Below are 16,417 nucleotides of genomic sequence, written 5' to 3'. Positions count from 1 at the left end.
AAGTCAATGGAAATTCCCAACAATGTATAAAAAAAAAACCATGTGTTTGTGTTAAAAAGTAATAGAATATAGAAGTTTAGAAAGCCATTGCTGATGCAAATGAGTGTCCATAAACAATATTCAAATGGAGTAATCTTTAATCAAATCAAATTTGGAAAATATAAATATTTTAAGTTTTGTTTATTTACATAAACATTGCACAGTTTGATTTGATGGAATTTGGTTAGGAAACTGAAATGCATAAATCTAAAAATAGGCGTGTTCGTGTGTGTGTGTGTGTGTGTGTGTGTGTTATTTATTTATTGTGAGAGGGACGTGTTTTTAATGCAGATATTTGGAGAGATGCATGTGCGTTTCAAGGATAGATCAGAGGAATCTAAATATAATAAATGCATGTTTCAAGCTCTTGCCTAGTGAACAGATGATCGCACCACAGGACAAGAGTCGCTTTCAGCAAAGTTACACACTGCGCGGCATTTTGCTCTGGAGCGGATAGAGGCACCAAATACTGCGGCGCACACCACCACCATCATCATTATCACACCACAACACACAGCGATCAGCCGCAATCATCATTTATGAAAGGAACGCCATGGACGAATCAAGCGCAATGGTTGTTTAAAAAGAGGATACATTAACCACGACACCTTCAGCTCATCCGATGGTTTCACTCAACACTTCTCCAGCATGTCTTTTCCGCATACCTACAGCGCGATTATTTGTTTGTGCATGATCCATCCCGAAACAGAACCGGTTTCACCTGATCCTCCGCTATGCACTGCGTTAGCTGAGCAAAGGTAAATCCCGGTGTAGAGTCACGCACGACGAACGGTCGCTCACCATCGACAAGGGACCCTCACACCGCTTTATTTTGAACTTAAACCTTTTCGCTTTGTGGAGAGGTGCCTAATATTGTGCTACCCTGGCGTCCGTCACTGGTGGAAAGACAGGGTTGGGATGGAGAACTGTTGTCGCAGCTGTATGCCATGTTTGAAGAGGTTATGGGACTATATATGGCCTGAGTTTTACTATCCGAACGTCGTTCGTTCGGCCGAGATCCGCACCGTTTCAGGTGATATCCGGATCCCGTCGCCGAAGAAGAAGCCGTCGCAGCTCTACGCGGCTCTGTTCGACTTTGAAGCCCGAAGCGAGGAAGAGCTGACGGTGAAAGAAGGGGACAAACTGTCTGTCATCGAGAAGAGGGGAAATTATGTGCTTGCCAAGAAACTGACCGGGTCTTTGGAGTCTGGTTTGGTCCCAGCTAATTACGTGGCCCTAGTGCAAGATGAATTCGCGAACTATAAGTAAGTCCAGACTCGGAGAATCTGCTGAGTAGTCAACATTTGCTCTGCACTTGATGGGGTTTAATGCTATATGGTTATGTAGAAGAGATATTTCTTAGAAATAACATTTGAATGGTCTTTTCATGGGAAACTAGCCCTCGATACGTGAGAGATCCCACTAGTCTTTTCTATGTGGTGCACACCTTTTTCCAAGAACTGAAGTAGATCTTGCCAAATCTTGTCAGCAGGTAACAAGATGTTTTAAATTGTTTAACAGTTAGTTCAGGTCCTATTGTATCGTATCGGGTGGCTTTTCTGTGTTATATGGGATTTCCAAATAATGGTGGGGATGTTTATTCATTGTTCAATTTTATTTCATTCAATGATTCAGTCAGTGACTGTATCTGGACGTTTCTTATTTACTCCTCTAGGTGCCGACAAATTAGCGTCTTATAAGTCATGAATGAGTCTTTCGATCATTGACTCAAATACTTCATGTAAAAACACTGACCATAGGGGCCTGGGTAGCTCAGCTCAAAGACGCTGACTATCACCCCTGAAATTAGCTATTTCGAATCCCAGGGTGTGCTGACTGAGTGACTCCAGCCAGGTCTCCTAAGCAACCAAATTGGCCCAGTTGCTAGGGAGGGTAGAGTCACAGGGGGTAACCTCATCGTGGTCACTATAGTGTGGTTTTCTCAGTGGGGCGCATGGTGAGTTGAGTGTAGATGCCACGGTGGATGGCATAAAGCCTTCACACGCGCTATGTCTCCGTGGCAACGCGCTCAACAAGCCACGTTATAAGATGCATGGGCTGATGATCTCAGGCGCGGAGGCAGCTGGGATTCGTCCTCTGCCACCCAGATTATGGCGAGTCACTACGCGACCACGAGGACTTAAAAGCGCATTGGGAATTGGGTATTCCTAATTGGGTGAAATAGGGGGAAAAAAGTGCCCCCCAAAAAACACAGACCATTTGTCCGAAAACGCCTACTTTCAGAGTAGCTACTGTTTTTGATGTAGGACACACTTCTCGGCCCCTAAAACAGTACTTTAGGTATGCATGCAAGTAGTATGAGTACTTCAATTGAAGAAGTGGGTATTGACCCCTGACCTGAAGTTGACATAACCACATCTACTCTGGTTTTGGTAAACAAGCACAATTTAAGCACTAAAGAAACAACAAAGAAAGTAAGAAACAACTTTATTTGTATATATCTGTATCTCTTTCAATTAAAAATAGCCATATGACCAACTGTTCTTTTAAATTCAGCATTTTGAATGTGATTATGTGATAGTAAAATGTCCAGTCGATCCACATTTCAGAATCTCGCCAGAAATAGTAGCTCATCTGGGTATTTATCGCTTGCTGTTTTATGAGGTTTATTAGGATTCGGAAATACTACTCCATTGGCATACTGTTCTTGTCATACTGTATAGTAGGGAAGTATGGATACCAAAAACAATAAAAGTGATCAAGAACGATTCGTTCACTTAAAAGGTTTGTGTAGCACCCCAAGTTCGAAATGGCATGCAATATCTATCTATGTTAGTATGCCATTCCGACCTCAGTCGACACACATGCCTCAACGGTCAAAGTGAACATTGTAAATGACATATAGAAGGCACAGACCAATCAGCTGTGTGCTCGAATACACTTCATCGATCATTAAATGCGCTTTAAGCGATTTTAGGTGTTCTAGAATTTCCACAAGCTGTCAAAATGAGCCATTGTATTAGCCACGGCCTCTTTTTTTTTCCAAATCCCCACACTCCAAAGATACCAAATGAGCTTTATTGAGACCACCAGGAGAAGAACAGTTGTTAAAAACAACAGCAGCAAAATAGCACCCTCAACTGACAACTGTTATGAGCAACATTACATAAAAATGGCATTATGCCTCAATATTCGCAGCAACTGCAATACTATGAGAACGAGCAATAATCAAAGCAAGCAAGTACAACCCCTAATTATTTATACCATGATCAATGGAAACATGTAAATGCTTCACACTGCAACCCCCCCAACAATCAAGCCAAATCTACGCCCTTGTATACCGGCACTGTCTCACCTATTTCAAAATGGACTTTATCATTGTCCATGAGAACAATGGATTATGCTCTGTTTTATTTCATTTTGTTACTGTTGTTTGCTTCTATTGTGTTGATGTAACGGGGTCAGTCGATTACTATCCTCATTGTGAAGCCCTCTGGGTTATGTCACCGTTGTGTGTAGTAGGCCTCTCCTACACCTGTCACCTGGAGTTTCACTGAAACTGAAGCACCGTGGGATTATGCTTGAGAAGCATGTGCACTGGGCCACACCCATATTTTACATGGCAACACTTTGCATGACGCCACAGTGTTTACTGTGAGAAGCCGAACAGTGGCTTATGTGGGCAAATGGTGAGCCCTTTATTTATTTATTTTTTAATAAGTGGAAATAAGTGTACACATGCCCAGGTCACCTTTAACCTGATAATGATGCATATTTTAAGACTTCTCCTTACAGTAACGTGTCTGGATGTTTAACTTGAAGTTTTTTAAGAACTTTTTTTTGTTTAATAGTTTTTATAGATTCTTTTATAGAGTCTTATTGCTGTAGTACAGCATTTGTTTTTCTCAATAAAAGTAATACTCTAGTCTATTATTTTGATGTATGTTTTTGTTTTGTTTTTTAAATTAGCATAGATTAAAGGCAGTACAACCAGTAATATAAATGTTTTACAACTTAAGATATCATTATTTTTTGCATTCTAGTAATTTGAATGATATGAAAAAAGCTTCATATTTTTAAGGGGTGACCCAGACATGTTCTTGACAGTACAGCTGTATTATTATGACAAAAATCATAATTGACGATCATTTTCCTGGATATTGTAATTGCGATTTATTTTGAGAACTGTTCCTGAATGACTTTATTGATGTTTTAAACATAATTTCAAGACTAGTTGCCTAAACGGTCAACTGACCCTCATAGAAGAATTAAAAACAAGCTGTTATTCATATTATGAATCAATTATTCACAGAAGTGAGTAACAGGCTTGTCTGTGATTGGCTACAATGCTTAGCCAATGCAAAAACACATGGTGAACAGAAATTTAAATAGAAAATGTAGATGCAACATGAGTAGACCTTCATGCACGGCTGTAACTGTAATCTCCGGTATAGTTACATTTATCTAAGGATTTGTTACTTCAGCGAGGTATTCAGCTACTCTCTGTGTGTCTGTTTACAGATGGTACTATGGAAATATAAACAGACAAAAAGCTGAGAATCTGCTTCTGGCTCCTCAAAATAAAACTGGTTCCTTCCTGGTGAGGATCAGTGAGAGTCACAGTGATGAATATACTATCTCAGGTTTGTTTCCACATTTCTTCTCCCTCTGTTTCACACACTCTTTCATTTGAACGCCTGGAGTTTTCTTTCCAGTCTGTATTCCCTTGTCTTCCCTTCTCTCATACATCATCTTCATTTTCATCCTCCTCCTTTTTTCATCTACATCATCAACATAGCCTTTACTTCATCAATCTTTTTATTATTGTCTGCATAATATGTCCACTCCATCCACACACACCAGTTCTCCATCCTTTCAGGGATCAAGCACATCCCTCTTTCTCTCTCTCCCCATAGCTTGTAACACCACATTGGGCCCTCGTGTACAGCTGACTAAGCGTTTTCTATCTCCTTAGAAGAGTAGATGTAGAAAACAAGTAAAATTTCAAAACTTCATATACAGATATGGTTATTTTACTATGCTAAAATCATGTTATCGTGAATAATGTTTGCGTCTTGTGGCTTTACGTTTGAAACAGTGTGTGTTTTAATGTTTATGGACTGGCCCCATTCACTTTCATTGTAAGTGCCCCGTAATTGTATTATTTTTTATAAACGAGATACAAGTCTAAATTATTTTAATTAATTAGCATTATGACAGTAATATGTGTGAAGTACTGTCCATTAAACTTAACTTGTATTAAACCCGGAACATTCATTTAAGCATTGCAATGCCCGGTGAACCCAATGTAAGCTTTACTGATGAAAAAATAAAAACAACTTGACTACTTTTATTCTGTGTTCCACAGCCAGGAGTGAAAATAATGTCTTCCATTTTCGTATTCAACGCTCAACGATTGGTGCTTACTTTGTATCCGAAAAGATCTCATTTGCAACTCTGGATGAGCTTATCAGATACTACCAGCAGAACTCCAGAAGTCTGGGATGCCCGTTAGAGCAGTCATGTGTACAGCAAGTATGATGTTCTTAAAATTTAATACAAACATGTTCACACAAACAGATTTTTCTTTTTCTGTTTTATATGATTCAGTGGCATGACTCATTATCCTAATTTTAATCAGTTTTTGTTCTCTAAAACTAACTCTCAAAAATAGGCTTTCGATATCTTGGGGATCAGTTCCTCATTAGCGATCCATTTAGTGATATACTGTAGATAAGCATTGTGTTTGTGGAGAAGTGACCATGGGCGCTGTCTGTTGTGAGCCTGCAGTGGTTATTTTGGTTTTCACATCTCTCGTACATCTTAACAAGCAAAATCATGTTGATAGGACTGTTTTTCCAGGACTACCAAAGATATTGATTCAGTCACCATCAGTTTATACAGTTATACACACCTGAGACTTTATTAGGTACAGTTGTGCATCTACTTATTCATGCGATGATCTAATCAGCCAATCATGTGGCACCAGTGTAATGTAGAACATAATGTAGATACAGGTCAGAAGTTTCAGTTAATGTTCACATCAACCATCAGAATGGGGAAAAATGTGATCTCGGTTATTTCAACCACGGCATGATTGTTGGTGCCAGATGGGCTGGTTTGAGTATTTCTGTAACCTGTTCTTTAATGTATTTCTGTAAAAGTTCAATGTGTTATGCATTCTGAGATGTTATTCTGCTCACTACAATTGTACAGAGTGGTTATCTGAGTTAACATAGTCTTTCTGTCAGCTCAAACCAGTCTGTCCATTCTCACCTGACCTCTGTAATTAAAAAGCCATTTTCGCCCACAGAACTGCCGATCACTGGCTGTTTAGTTTTTCGCAGTATACTCTTTGCTCTCTAGAGACTGTTGTGCAATCAACAGTTACTGAAATACCTAAACCAGCCCGCCTGGCTTCAACAATCATGCCGCGGTCGAAATCACAGAGATGAAATTTTTCCCCTTTCTGATGGTTGATGTGAACATTAACTGAAGCTCCTGACCTGTTTCTGCATGATTTTATACATTACACTGCTGCCTCATGATTGGTTGATTAGATAATCGCACGGTGAGTGATAAACAATGTGTACACTGATAAGTATTATGACCACTCACAGGTGAAGTGAATAACGCTGATCATCCCATAACAAGACCACATGTCAAGTTTTGAATAGATTAGATGGTAAGTGAACAATCCTTCTTGTAGTTAACATGTTGAATGCAGGAGTAAAGACCTGAGTGACTTTGACAAAGGCCAAACTGTTATGGCCAGATGAATGAGTCAGAGCATCCCTGAAATGGCAAAGCTAGCGGGGTGCTCCCTGTCAGCAGTGGTGCGTATCTACCAACAGTAGTCCGAGGAGGGACAAACCACAACCTGGCGACAGGGTGTTGGGTGCTCAAGGCTTATCAGTAGGGCAATAAAGGCTATCCCATCTGGTCCAAACTGACAGAAGGTCTACTATGGCACAAGTCACAGAACATTTTAATGATGGTTACAGGAGGAATGTGTCACAACACACAGTGCATTGCACCCTGCTGCGTATGGGTCTGCATAGCCGCAGACTGGTCAGAGTGCCCATGATGACCTCTATCCACCGTCGAAAGCGCCCACAATGGGCACACGAGTATTCGAACTGGACCTTGGAGCAGTGGAAGAAGGTTACCTGGTCCGATGAGTCACATTGTTTTTTACATCAGGGGACGGCCGTGTATGTTTGCTTCATTTACCTGGAGAAGTGATGGCACCAGGATGCACTGTGGGAAATCGATAAGCCGGTGGAGGGAGTGTGATGCTCTGGGCAATGTTCTGCTGGGAAATCCTGGGTCAAGCCATTCATGTGGATGTCAATTCACCCCTAATGGGAGCAGCCGAAAGAAAAGAAGTCTATATAGGTCCTAATTTTCAGTTTGCACATCTGATACTATTGTGGGAACAAGTGCATGGTGGCAATTGGCATTGTGTCAAAAAGCATTTCACACTATTCAAAGTTTCTTTTCAACAAACAAATGTTGATATATGACACATTGTGGAACTGATGTTTTAACCCAAAACAAACCTTTCTTCACTGTAATGATTTGTTTTCTCAGATCAGTCTTATAAGTTATAATTGTATCCATTCTTTCCCACTTTAAGCCTCATGTATATGCACTCAATAATTCTTTTTAATGAATGTTGTCTTGGACTTACACTGACACCTAGCAGTGTGGATGCAGCATCATTCAAACACAATAGTTTTCAGTTATCAATGACGTTGTTGAAATTCAATATTCACAGTCAGATTCATGATGAATTTATTCCATGATTGAAAGTGTCAAATAACAGGATGGTTACTGAGCTTAAACGAGTAGCGTGTGGTAGGCCATGTGACCCTAACATGACGGGCCGCCCCATGAGGGGGCCCTCTCTGTGTAAAATAAAACCGGTTTTATAAAGATACAGAGATTACTGGAGTCATCATTTCACATGAGTGCTTATGATTATATACATATGTTTCCAAAGTACAATTAATTTCTTTAGGAGTAAAACTTTTTTAATGAGGTAAAGATTACTTCGTGAACCTTTATGAAAATGTAACTATGTACTAACACTCTCAGAATGTAGAGCTGTGTGTAGAGCAAAATGTATTATGGGGAGGAGATATTCTTGGAACAGATCTTTTTGAACCTGTGTGGGTGTGTGTCCACGTGCAGAGAGAGCTGTTTGACATGGAACCGTGGGAGCGGCCGAGGGAGGAATTTCAACTAATTAAGAAGCTGGGAGAAGGCCACTTTGGAGAGGTTTGGGAGGCTGTCTGGACAACCAAGAAACAGAAAGTTGCCATCAAGATGCTCAAACAAGGTGTGACATCCTATGCATTTACACTTGACAGAGACAGTGATCTCTATACTGGAGTGCAATATATACTGTATACTGGAAAGCACTATATGCTATACACTGAAAGGTTTTTCAGCCGTATTGTTTCAGGAAGTATTTTTCCCATTTATTCTTTCTCCATAAAATCCTTTATAAAAGTGTTATAAGTCATGAACCAAACCAACCAGGTGAATCACTACATTACCAACTTTGTTTTGAAACTTTGTATTTGAAAATTTGACAAAAAGACAAAGGTACAAGATTGTATAAGTTACATCTTAAAAAAGGGAATGAACTACAATCCCATAAAGCATTGCATTTCGAAATATAAAACAATGTAACCAAAAAAAAAAAATTATGATTTTTAAAGGAATATTTGTGGCATAATGTTGATTACCACATTAATTTCAACGCTTCCCTTATTTTCTTTAAAAACAGAATATAAATATCTTCTGGGTTAAAGTGAGGCACACAATGGAAGTTAATGGGGCCAATTTGTAAACATAAAAATACTTACTGTTTCTAAAGTATAGCCACAAGACGTAATGTAAAAATGCATGTTTACATGATTTTAGTGTGTTAAAATTGCTTACTAACCTTTTCTGTGTAAAGTTGTTTCCATTTTTACAACTGTTGCACGATGACATAACAACAGAAATCCTAACCCTAAAACTAACGTAAAAACATTTTAAACAACATTACAGGTCAAATAAAACACAAGTTTCAACAGAGGAATTAATGAAAGTGTTTGTACAAATCTTGGGTTGATTCTCATTCAACAGTGTGTTTTGTTATGGTCACAAGTGTATTTGGGATGTACAAATCAAAGAAACCTAACCACAAAATTACTTTTATTTCAATATATTAGCTTTTGGATTTGGTCCCACTCTATATTAGGTGTCTTTATCAACTATTTACTAACATTAAAATACACATAATACAATGTATTTATTGAGTAACTACATTTTGTTCTACAAAATTCTCACAAGATTCACATTTGCTGCTTCTGAGGTTGAGGTACAGGTAGGTTAAAGAGTAGGTGTAGGGTTTAGCTTAGGGTTACTGTTTTGGGTAAGGGTAGGGTTAGGTTTATGTTTAGGATTAGGGGTAAGGTTAACAGTGCAAACAACAGATGTAATTATATGCAGGAACTTTAAATGTAAGTACAATGCAACAACATGTATGTACATAAACAGGTACATTGTATTAAATGCTTAAAGGGATTCTTGACCCAAAAATGAAAATTATCTCATTTACCCACTCTCATGCATCCCGGATGTGTATGACTTTCTTTCTTCTGCAGAACACAAAGATGTTTAGAAGAATAATTCAGCTCTGTAGGTCCATACAATGCAAGTGAATGGTGTCCAGAAGCATATAAAAACAGCATAAAATTAATCCATAAGAAACCAGTGGTTAAATCCAAAATATTTCAGAAGTGATATATAGGTGTGGGTGAGAAACAGATCAATATTTATATCATTTTTTACTATAAATTTTGACTTTCACATCTGAAAGTCACATGTGGCATCTGTTTTGTTTCACTTTCACATCGGAAAGTGGAGATTTATAGTAAAAATGGACTATAATATTTAACTGTTTCTCACCCACACCTGTCATATCACTTCAGAAGACTTTGTGCTTTTTGGACCTTCGGATTTCTGGCCACCGTTCACTTGTATTGAAAGGACTGACAAAGCTGAGATATTCTAAAAATCTTTGCTTGTGTTCAGCAGAAGAAAGAAAGTCTTATACATGTTCATCTGGGATGGCATGAGGGTTAGGAAATGAGAGAATAACATTTTTTGGGTGAACTATCCCTTAAAATGCATAATAGTTAAAAACAATATAAAGTGTTTTGTTTTGATTTCAAGTTGTTCATCATCTGGGAACTGTATCATACTGTATCTTGGAAAAAAAGATAATTGATGATATTACAGAAATGTAAAAAAAAAAAAAAAAACATAAATGTTGTTGCTCTTTTACTCTGCCCTTTAGAGGACACTAAACTGGATGAATTTGTCAAGGAGGTGCATGCACTGAAGAATCTGCACCATCCTAAACTGATTCAGCTTCTGGCTCTCTGCACTCGTGGGGAACCGGTCTACATTATCACGGAGCTTATGATTAAAGGAAGCCTGAAAGCGTATCTGTCTTGTAAGTGTCACACCAATTATACATGTGGGTATCTGACATGACATGGCAGTGTGATAGGCTATAATTAATCTAAAGCTATTTTGGACAGCATTCTTGAATAATGGTCATACATACAGTTTTTATGATCTCACTTAATTGAGCGTACTTCTAAAAAAATCATTTTTCAACCTAAATTGTTACCGTCTGGTTACTGTTGTAACCTCCGTTCCCCGATGGAAGGAACGAGACTTGTCGATTGTAGTGACACAAGGGGTCTTTTCTGAGAGCCTCGCGTACCTCTGAACTTGAGAAAAGGCCGATGTCAAATTGGCAGACAGAATTTGCATGTCCCGCCCCCGGGCATACGGGTATAAAGGGGAGCGGGCGAGCGACTGTCAGACAGGTTTTAACTGAGGAGCTCCCCTTCTGTTACTCACTCGACGTTGTGCCCACGAGGATGCCACACTTCTCGTAGAGTGTGCTCGAAAGTGGTGGTGGTGTAGTGGTCTAAGCACATAACTGGTAATCTGGTAATCAGAAGGACACTGGTTCGAACCCCACAGCTGCCACCATTGTGTCCTTGAGCAAGGCACTTTGCTCCAGGAGGATTGTCCCTGTAATAAGGGCTCTGTAAGTCGCTTTGGATAAAAGCGTCTGCCAAATGCATAAATGTAAATGTAAATGCTCGAACCTGCAAGGGAGGGGGGGCATGGCCTGGGTGTGATAGGCTAGGGAAATGAAATAGCATCAACAACCCAATGAGATAACCTCTGTTTGGAGACAGCGTTCCCTTTCAGACAAAGAGCTGCTCAGAGCATCTAAAGCCCTGCATGCAGTCCATGTAGACACACAAAGCACATACCAGACACAGCAACGAATAGGTTGGGTCAGACTCCTCCCAGGGCAGCACTTGCAGGTTCACAACCTGGTCCCTGAAGGGGGTCTCAGGAACCTTGGGCATGTAGCCCGGTCGTGGTTTTAGGATGACGTGAGCATCTGCCGGACCAAACTCCAGGCAAGTGTCGCTGACAGAGAATGCTTGCAGGTCCCCTACCCTCTTTATGGAAGCGAGCGCGATCAGGAGGGCCGTCTTCAAGGAGAGGTTTTTGAGCTCGACTGAATCAAGCGGCTCACAGGGGGATCTCTGAAGGCCTGAGAGGACCACTGAGTGATCCTAGGAGGGGAACAGGCTTGGCCGGGAAGGGTTCAACCTCCGGGCGCCTCTAAGAAACCTGATAATCAAGTCATGATTACCAAGGGACTTGCTGTCTACTGCGTCGTGTTGGACAGCCTACCCTCCAACCTCTCCTGCAGGAATGAAAGCACTGAATGAACTGCGCATCTCTGCGGGTCTTCAGATCTGGAAGAACACCAATTTAGCAAACAGATGCCACTGAAAAGCTTAAGCCTTGAAAAGCCTTAAGCCTTTTCCTCCTGAAAAGGACGTTCAATGCTCTCTTGTGTATGTTGCTCTTTTACCAGAAAAAAACTATTTTAGAGGAGAATAAACTATTTTAGAGAAATCAACTCTTTTAGGAGAGAAGCGCTGTTGATGCGTGCAGAGAGGAGAAAGCTGCTGGAATGCGCTGACAGATCCAACAGAAAGCTCTCTTGCAGAGGTGGGTGAAGCAGTCGTGTGACACAGCTCGCTGATCACATACCGCTCGGCTCCGAAGAAAAAATCTGTCTGACAGCCCGCTCCCCTTTTTACCCGTATGTCCAGGGGCGGGTCATGCAAATTATGTCTGCCAATTTGACATTGGCCTTTTCTCAAGTTCAGAGGTACGCGAGGCTCTCAGAAGAGACCCCTTGTGTCACTACAATCGACACAACGTCGAGTGAGTGACAGAAGGGGAACTAAATATTTATGTTGTATATAAAAAAAGTTAATGATCAATTGCACTCTTCTAATTTCTGTCATTCTGTATTGTACACTAGTACATACAGTATATGATCGCTGTGTATATATACCACTGTGGTGAAGCTTTATTGGAACTGTTTAAAAGTACATTAAATCATCTGACAGAAGAAAAGAATTAGGAAATGAGGTCGACAGAAAAAGAAGATTGTGGCATACTATAACAGGAAGGAGAATGCAGAAAAGAATTGCATGCAGAAAAGTGCACTAGACTCTGTAAACTGCATCATAGTTTCTTGTTGTTTTTTTACTGTTGAATTCTAACAGTGACTTGGAACATACATACTGAATAGCTGAACATAATCTTAGGTTGACTTCTTAGTTCACCCAAAAATGAAACTTGTCTCATGATTTACTCACCCCTCATGAGTATGACTTACTTTCTTCTGTTGAACACTAACAAAATTGTTTAGCTCTGTAGGTCCATCATTTTGAAGCTCCAAAAAGCACGTAAAGGCAGCATAAAATTAATAAATATAACTCCAGTGGTTTAATCCATGTCTTCTGAAGTGATATGATAGGTGTTTGGTGTTAGGTGTTTTTTTATTAATTCTCCCTGCCCAGTAGACATCGCCCAAAAAAATAGACCACTGCAAATGTATTCAAATTCAAGTAGCTCTGCTTTGTTTTATGGCTTGGGTCCATTCATCTTCCTCTTGATCACATTGCCGAGTTTTGCAATGGGGTTCAGGTCTGGAGATTGGGCTGGCCGTGACAGGGTCTTGATCTGGTGCTCCTCATCCACACATTGATTGACCTGGCTGTGTGGCATGAAGGATTGTCCTGCTGGAAAAAAGCAAAACTCAGAGTTGGGAGTCACATTGTTGGAGCAGAAGAAAGCAAGTTTTCTTCCAGGCTAACCTTATATGTGGCTCCAAAAAGACTTTTCTGCCCGATTCCAGCCTTGCTGAAGCACCCCCAGATCATCGCCGATCTGTTCATTACCTGGAGATGAACTCAAAAAGGGGTTTTATTCTGAAAAACTAAAAAATACAAGGGTCGAGGCAAAACAGGACATGAATCAACCCATGAGAGGGATAAACAAATAAAATGCAAAAACAGGCATAAAACAAAATGCAAGAACCAGGAACAAACCAGACTGACAAGAAACTATCAGACAGAAACCACAAGCAATGATCCAACACAGGACAAAGAACATGGGGAAATATCAAGGGATAAATGAGAAGGGCAGGTGAAGAAAATAACAAAAGATCAGGGAACGAGGGGACGGGGCCAGGTAACAAGACAGAGAACAGAAACAGCCAGGGCAGAGATACACATGAGACAAAACATAAAAACAACCAGAGTGTCAGGATTCTGTCATACAAGTGAAAAACCATGACTAGACAATGACAGGATCCTGACAGCGACAAGTAAATAAACTACAATTTCTCATTTGGAATGACATGAGGCTGAGTAAATTATGACTGAATTGTCAAGTATGTTGAAAAAGGAGACTATCCACATTAATCCAATTTTGCTTGTAAATGTATTTCTATGTTTACTGTACACCTCTCATCCACAATATAACAATGTTTTCCTCAACCAAAAAAGGAGACTTTCGAAATTCGCTCTGTAAACTTGGGGAAACGATGACTTTAGGAAACTGAGGTTTTTACCTTGATGTGGCCTTGATCACTATGATATATTTATGCTTCACAACTGAGATTGCCCTATCACACTGAGCAACTCATCGCGTTTCCTTATAACCTCTTTTCCACTTGTCTCCCTGTAGCACCAGAGGGTCAGGTGTTGACTTCTGCTCACCTCATCTACATGGCTGGTCAGGTAGCAGAAGGAATGGCCTACCTGGAGGATCGGCATATTGTCCACCGAGATCTAGCTGCTCGAAACATCCTGGTTGGAGATGACCTTGTGTGCAAAGTGGCTGACTTTGGTCTGGCTCGCATCATCAAGGTAATAACCAGGATGTCAAAGATGCATCTGGACTTCAGCATGTAAAACGTTCAACTGATTGTGTTATTGTTCGTGTTTGTAGGATAGTGTGTATACAGCTAGTAGAAGCACTAAGATTCCTGTGCGATGGACGGCTCCAGAAGCTGCTCTCTACCAGCGTTTCTCAGTGAAATCTGATGTCTGGTCATTTGGAGTGCTGCTCTTTGAGATGATGTCACGTGGAAAAATGCCATATGATGGTATGGGTCTCTCTGTCAAAAATTATTCCTACTGGCACTTTCCACATATAGGGAACGAAATAGTGCCTGAAACTCTTAAAGGAACGTTCCGGGTTCATTACAAGTTAAGCTCATTCAACAGCAATTAGCAGACCCTCAGCTATTTAAAAAAATAAATAAACAAAATCGTGGTTAAATGAATATTCCGGGTTCAAAACAACAGACAGCATTTGACAACATTATGCCACAAACGCTGTCAACTTGTGTTGAACTCGTAATGTTCATTTGACGTAATCAGTACCCTAATACTGGTACTTGTAATCTGGTAAACACTGTAAATCTCTGATTAATGTTTAAGGATAGGCCCTATTTACTTCCATTGTAAGTGCCTTACTGTAACTGCAATTTTTGCCGACTTAACGAGTCGAAATTATGCCACAAATGCTGTCGAGGTAAACTACATAACATTTTTGTGATTTCTGCAATTTTATGGACTTACACATCCATGCATAAAAACAGGTTTGTGTGAAAAATGTGGGACACATATACAGGAATAATTTTTTACTATTATTTTTCCCTTCAATTACTTTAAAAACTTCACGGGACACCAAAGTGTATGATATTTGTGGAAACTGCCTACAATTTTTGATCCAAAAATATGAAATGGTCTGTTTTTCCCTTTCTCATTTATATGCAATGCACTGTTTCCACCATAAATGCAGGGAAGAGTAATAAGGAGGTTTTGGAGATCCTGTCATCGGGGTACAGGTTACCATCTCCAAGCCGTTGCCCCCCAAACATCTACCGCATTATGATGGAATGCTGGCATGCTGAGGCTTCCAAACGGCCCTCATTTCATGCCCTTCACAGTCAACTGGACAATATCTACTCCAGAATCTACTTCAAAACCATTGAGGTGTAGAACGAAAGGTCGACTGAAAAAGAAGATTGTGGCATACTGGCACAGAAAGGAGAATGCAGAAAAGAATTGCATGCAGAAAAGTGCTCTAGACAGAAATGCACAAATGTGTACTCCAATGACAGGGAGACAGGCTCTCTTTTTGATTGGGTATGTTTAATTAATGATGTAAAGTGCAATATAAAATGCTTGTTCAAGAAAAAAGATCACAGGAGAGGAGTTGAAAAGTGAATGAGAAGTGAATTTCCTTATTCTGATAGGGCCAGATTATCAATAGCTTGCAAAAGCAACTCTTGATCATCAGCAATATCAAGCACTTTGTTATGCTCTAGTCGTTCACACAGCACTTCCTCATAGTTTATGTTGTGCTAGAGTTGATCTGGCCCATTCAGATAGGAACAGGAGATTATCTGATATTTTTGAAGGTGAGAGTTTATGTTTACAAACGATTCACCTGCCAAAATATGGATAGGTGTCAAGGAAGTGAAAACTTTGGCCATTATACGTTATCATTATTGAGTGATTTTAGCCTATGTAAAGGCAGGCTGCACAAGGAACTCTTTTCTACCAGGTGTATGATCTTGAAACTAACTGTGGCTGACACAGGAGCCATATGACAAAACTACCTGGTTAAGTTTCCTCATAAATGGTTTTCGTAGAAATAACATCCATGTAAAAAAAAATATTGTCTTCCAATAAGTTATACGGAACCTAAGTTATAAACAGGAGAGTGGACCCTTTGTTGTATTCTGCAGACAACTCTTGTAAATAAACTATTTTTTCAGTATTCATGTTTCCTCACATTCTTTAGAATTTGTTTAGCAAATATCAAATGTAACCTTATCCAGGATGTGAGTTTAAACAGAATTTGCAAGCATGATTGTTTTATTTTCTCTTGTACAGCAACCTGAAATAAAGTATGGGCCTGTATTAGCCTACTGAACTTTGTG

At 39.9% G+C, this 16,417-nt stretch overlaps 1 protein-coding gene across 1 annotated transcript; it reads left to right on the top strand.

The window, feature by feature from the left end:
* Positions 1–499: 499 nt before the first annotated feature.
* Positions 500–16,378, top strand: LOC127619340 (tyrosine-protein kinase Srms-like). The gene is made up of 8 exons (XM_052092223.1): positions 500–1,304; positions 4,522–4,643; positions 5,369–5,535; positions 8,197–8,344; positions 10,358–10,516; positions 14,149–14,330; positions 14,413–14,569; positions 15,271–16,378. Exons 1-8 carry the CDS (start codon positions 958–960, stop codon positions 15,468–15,470), a joined length of 1,482 nt encoding a protein of 493 aa, XP_051948183.1. The 5' UTR covers positions 500–957; the 3' UTR covers positions 15,471–16,378.
* Positions 16,379–16,417: the final 39 nt, after the last annotated feature.

This window comes from Xyrauchen texanus, chromosome 25 (genome assembly GCF_025860055.1).
Source record: "Xyrauchen texanus isolate HMW12.3.18 chromosome 25, RBS_HiC_50CHRs, whole genome shotgun sequence".
Taxonomy (NCBI): domain Eukaryota; kingdom Metazoa; phylum Chordata; class Actinopteri; order Cypriniformes; family Catostomidae; genus Xyrauchen; species Xyrauchen texanus.
The sequence above is the reverse complement of the archived record's forward strand: the minus strand, read 5'-3'. Positions and strand labels throughout refer to the sequence as shown.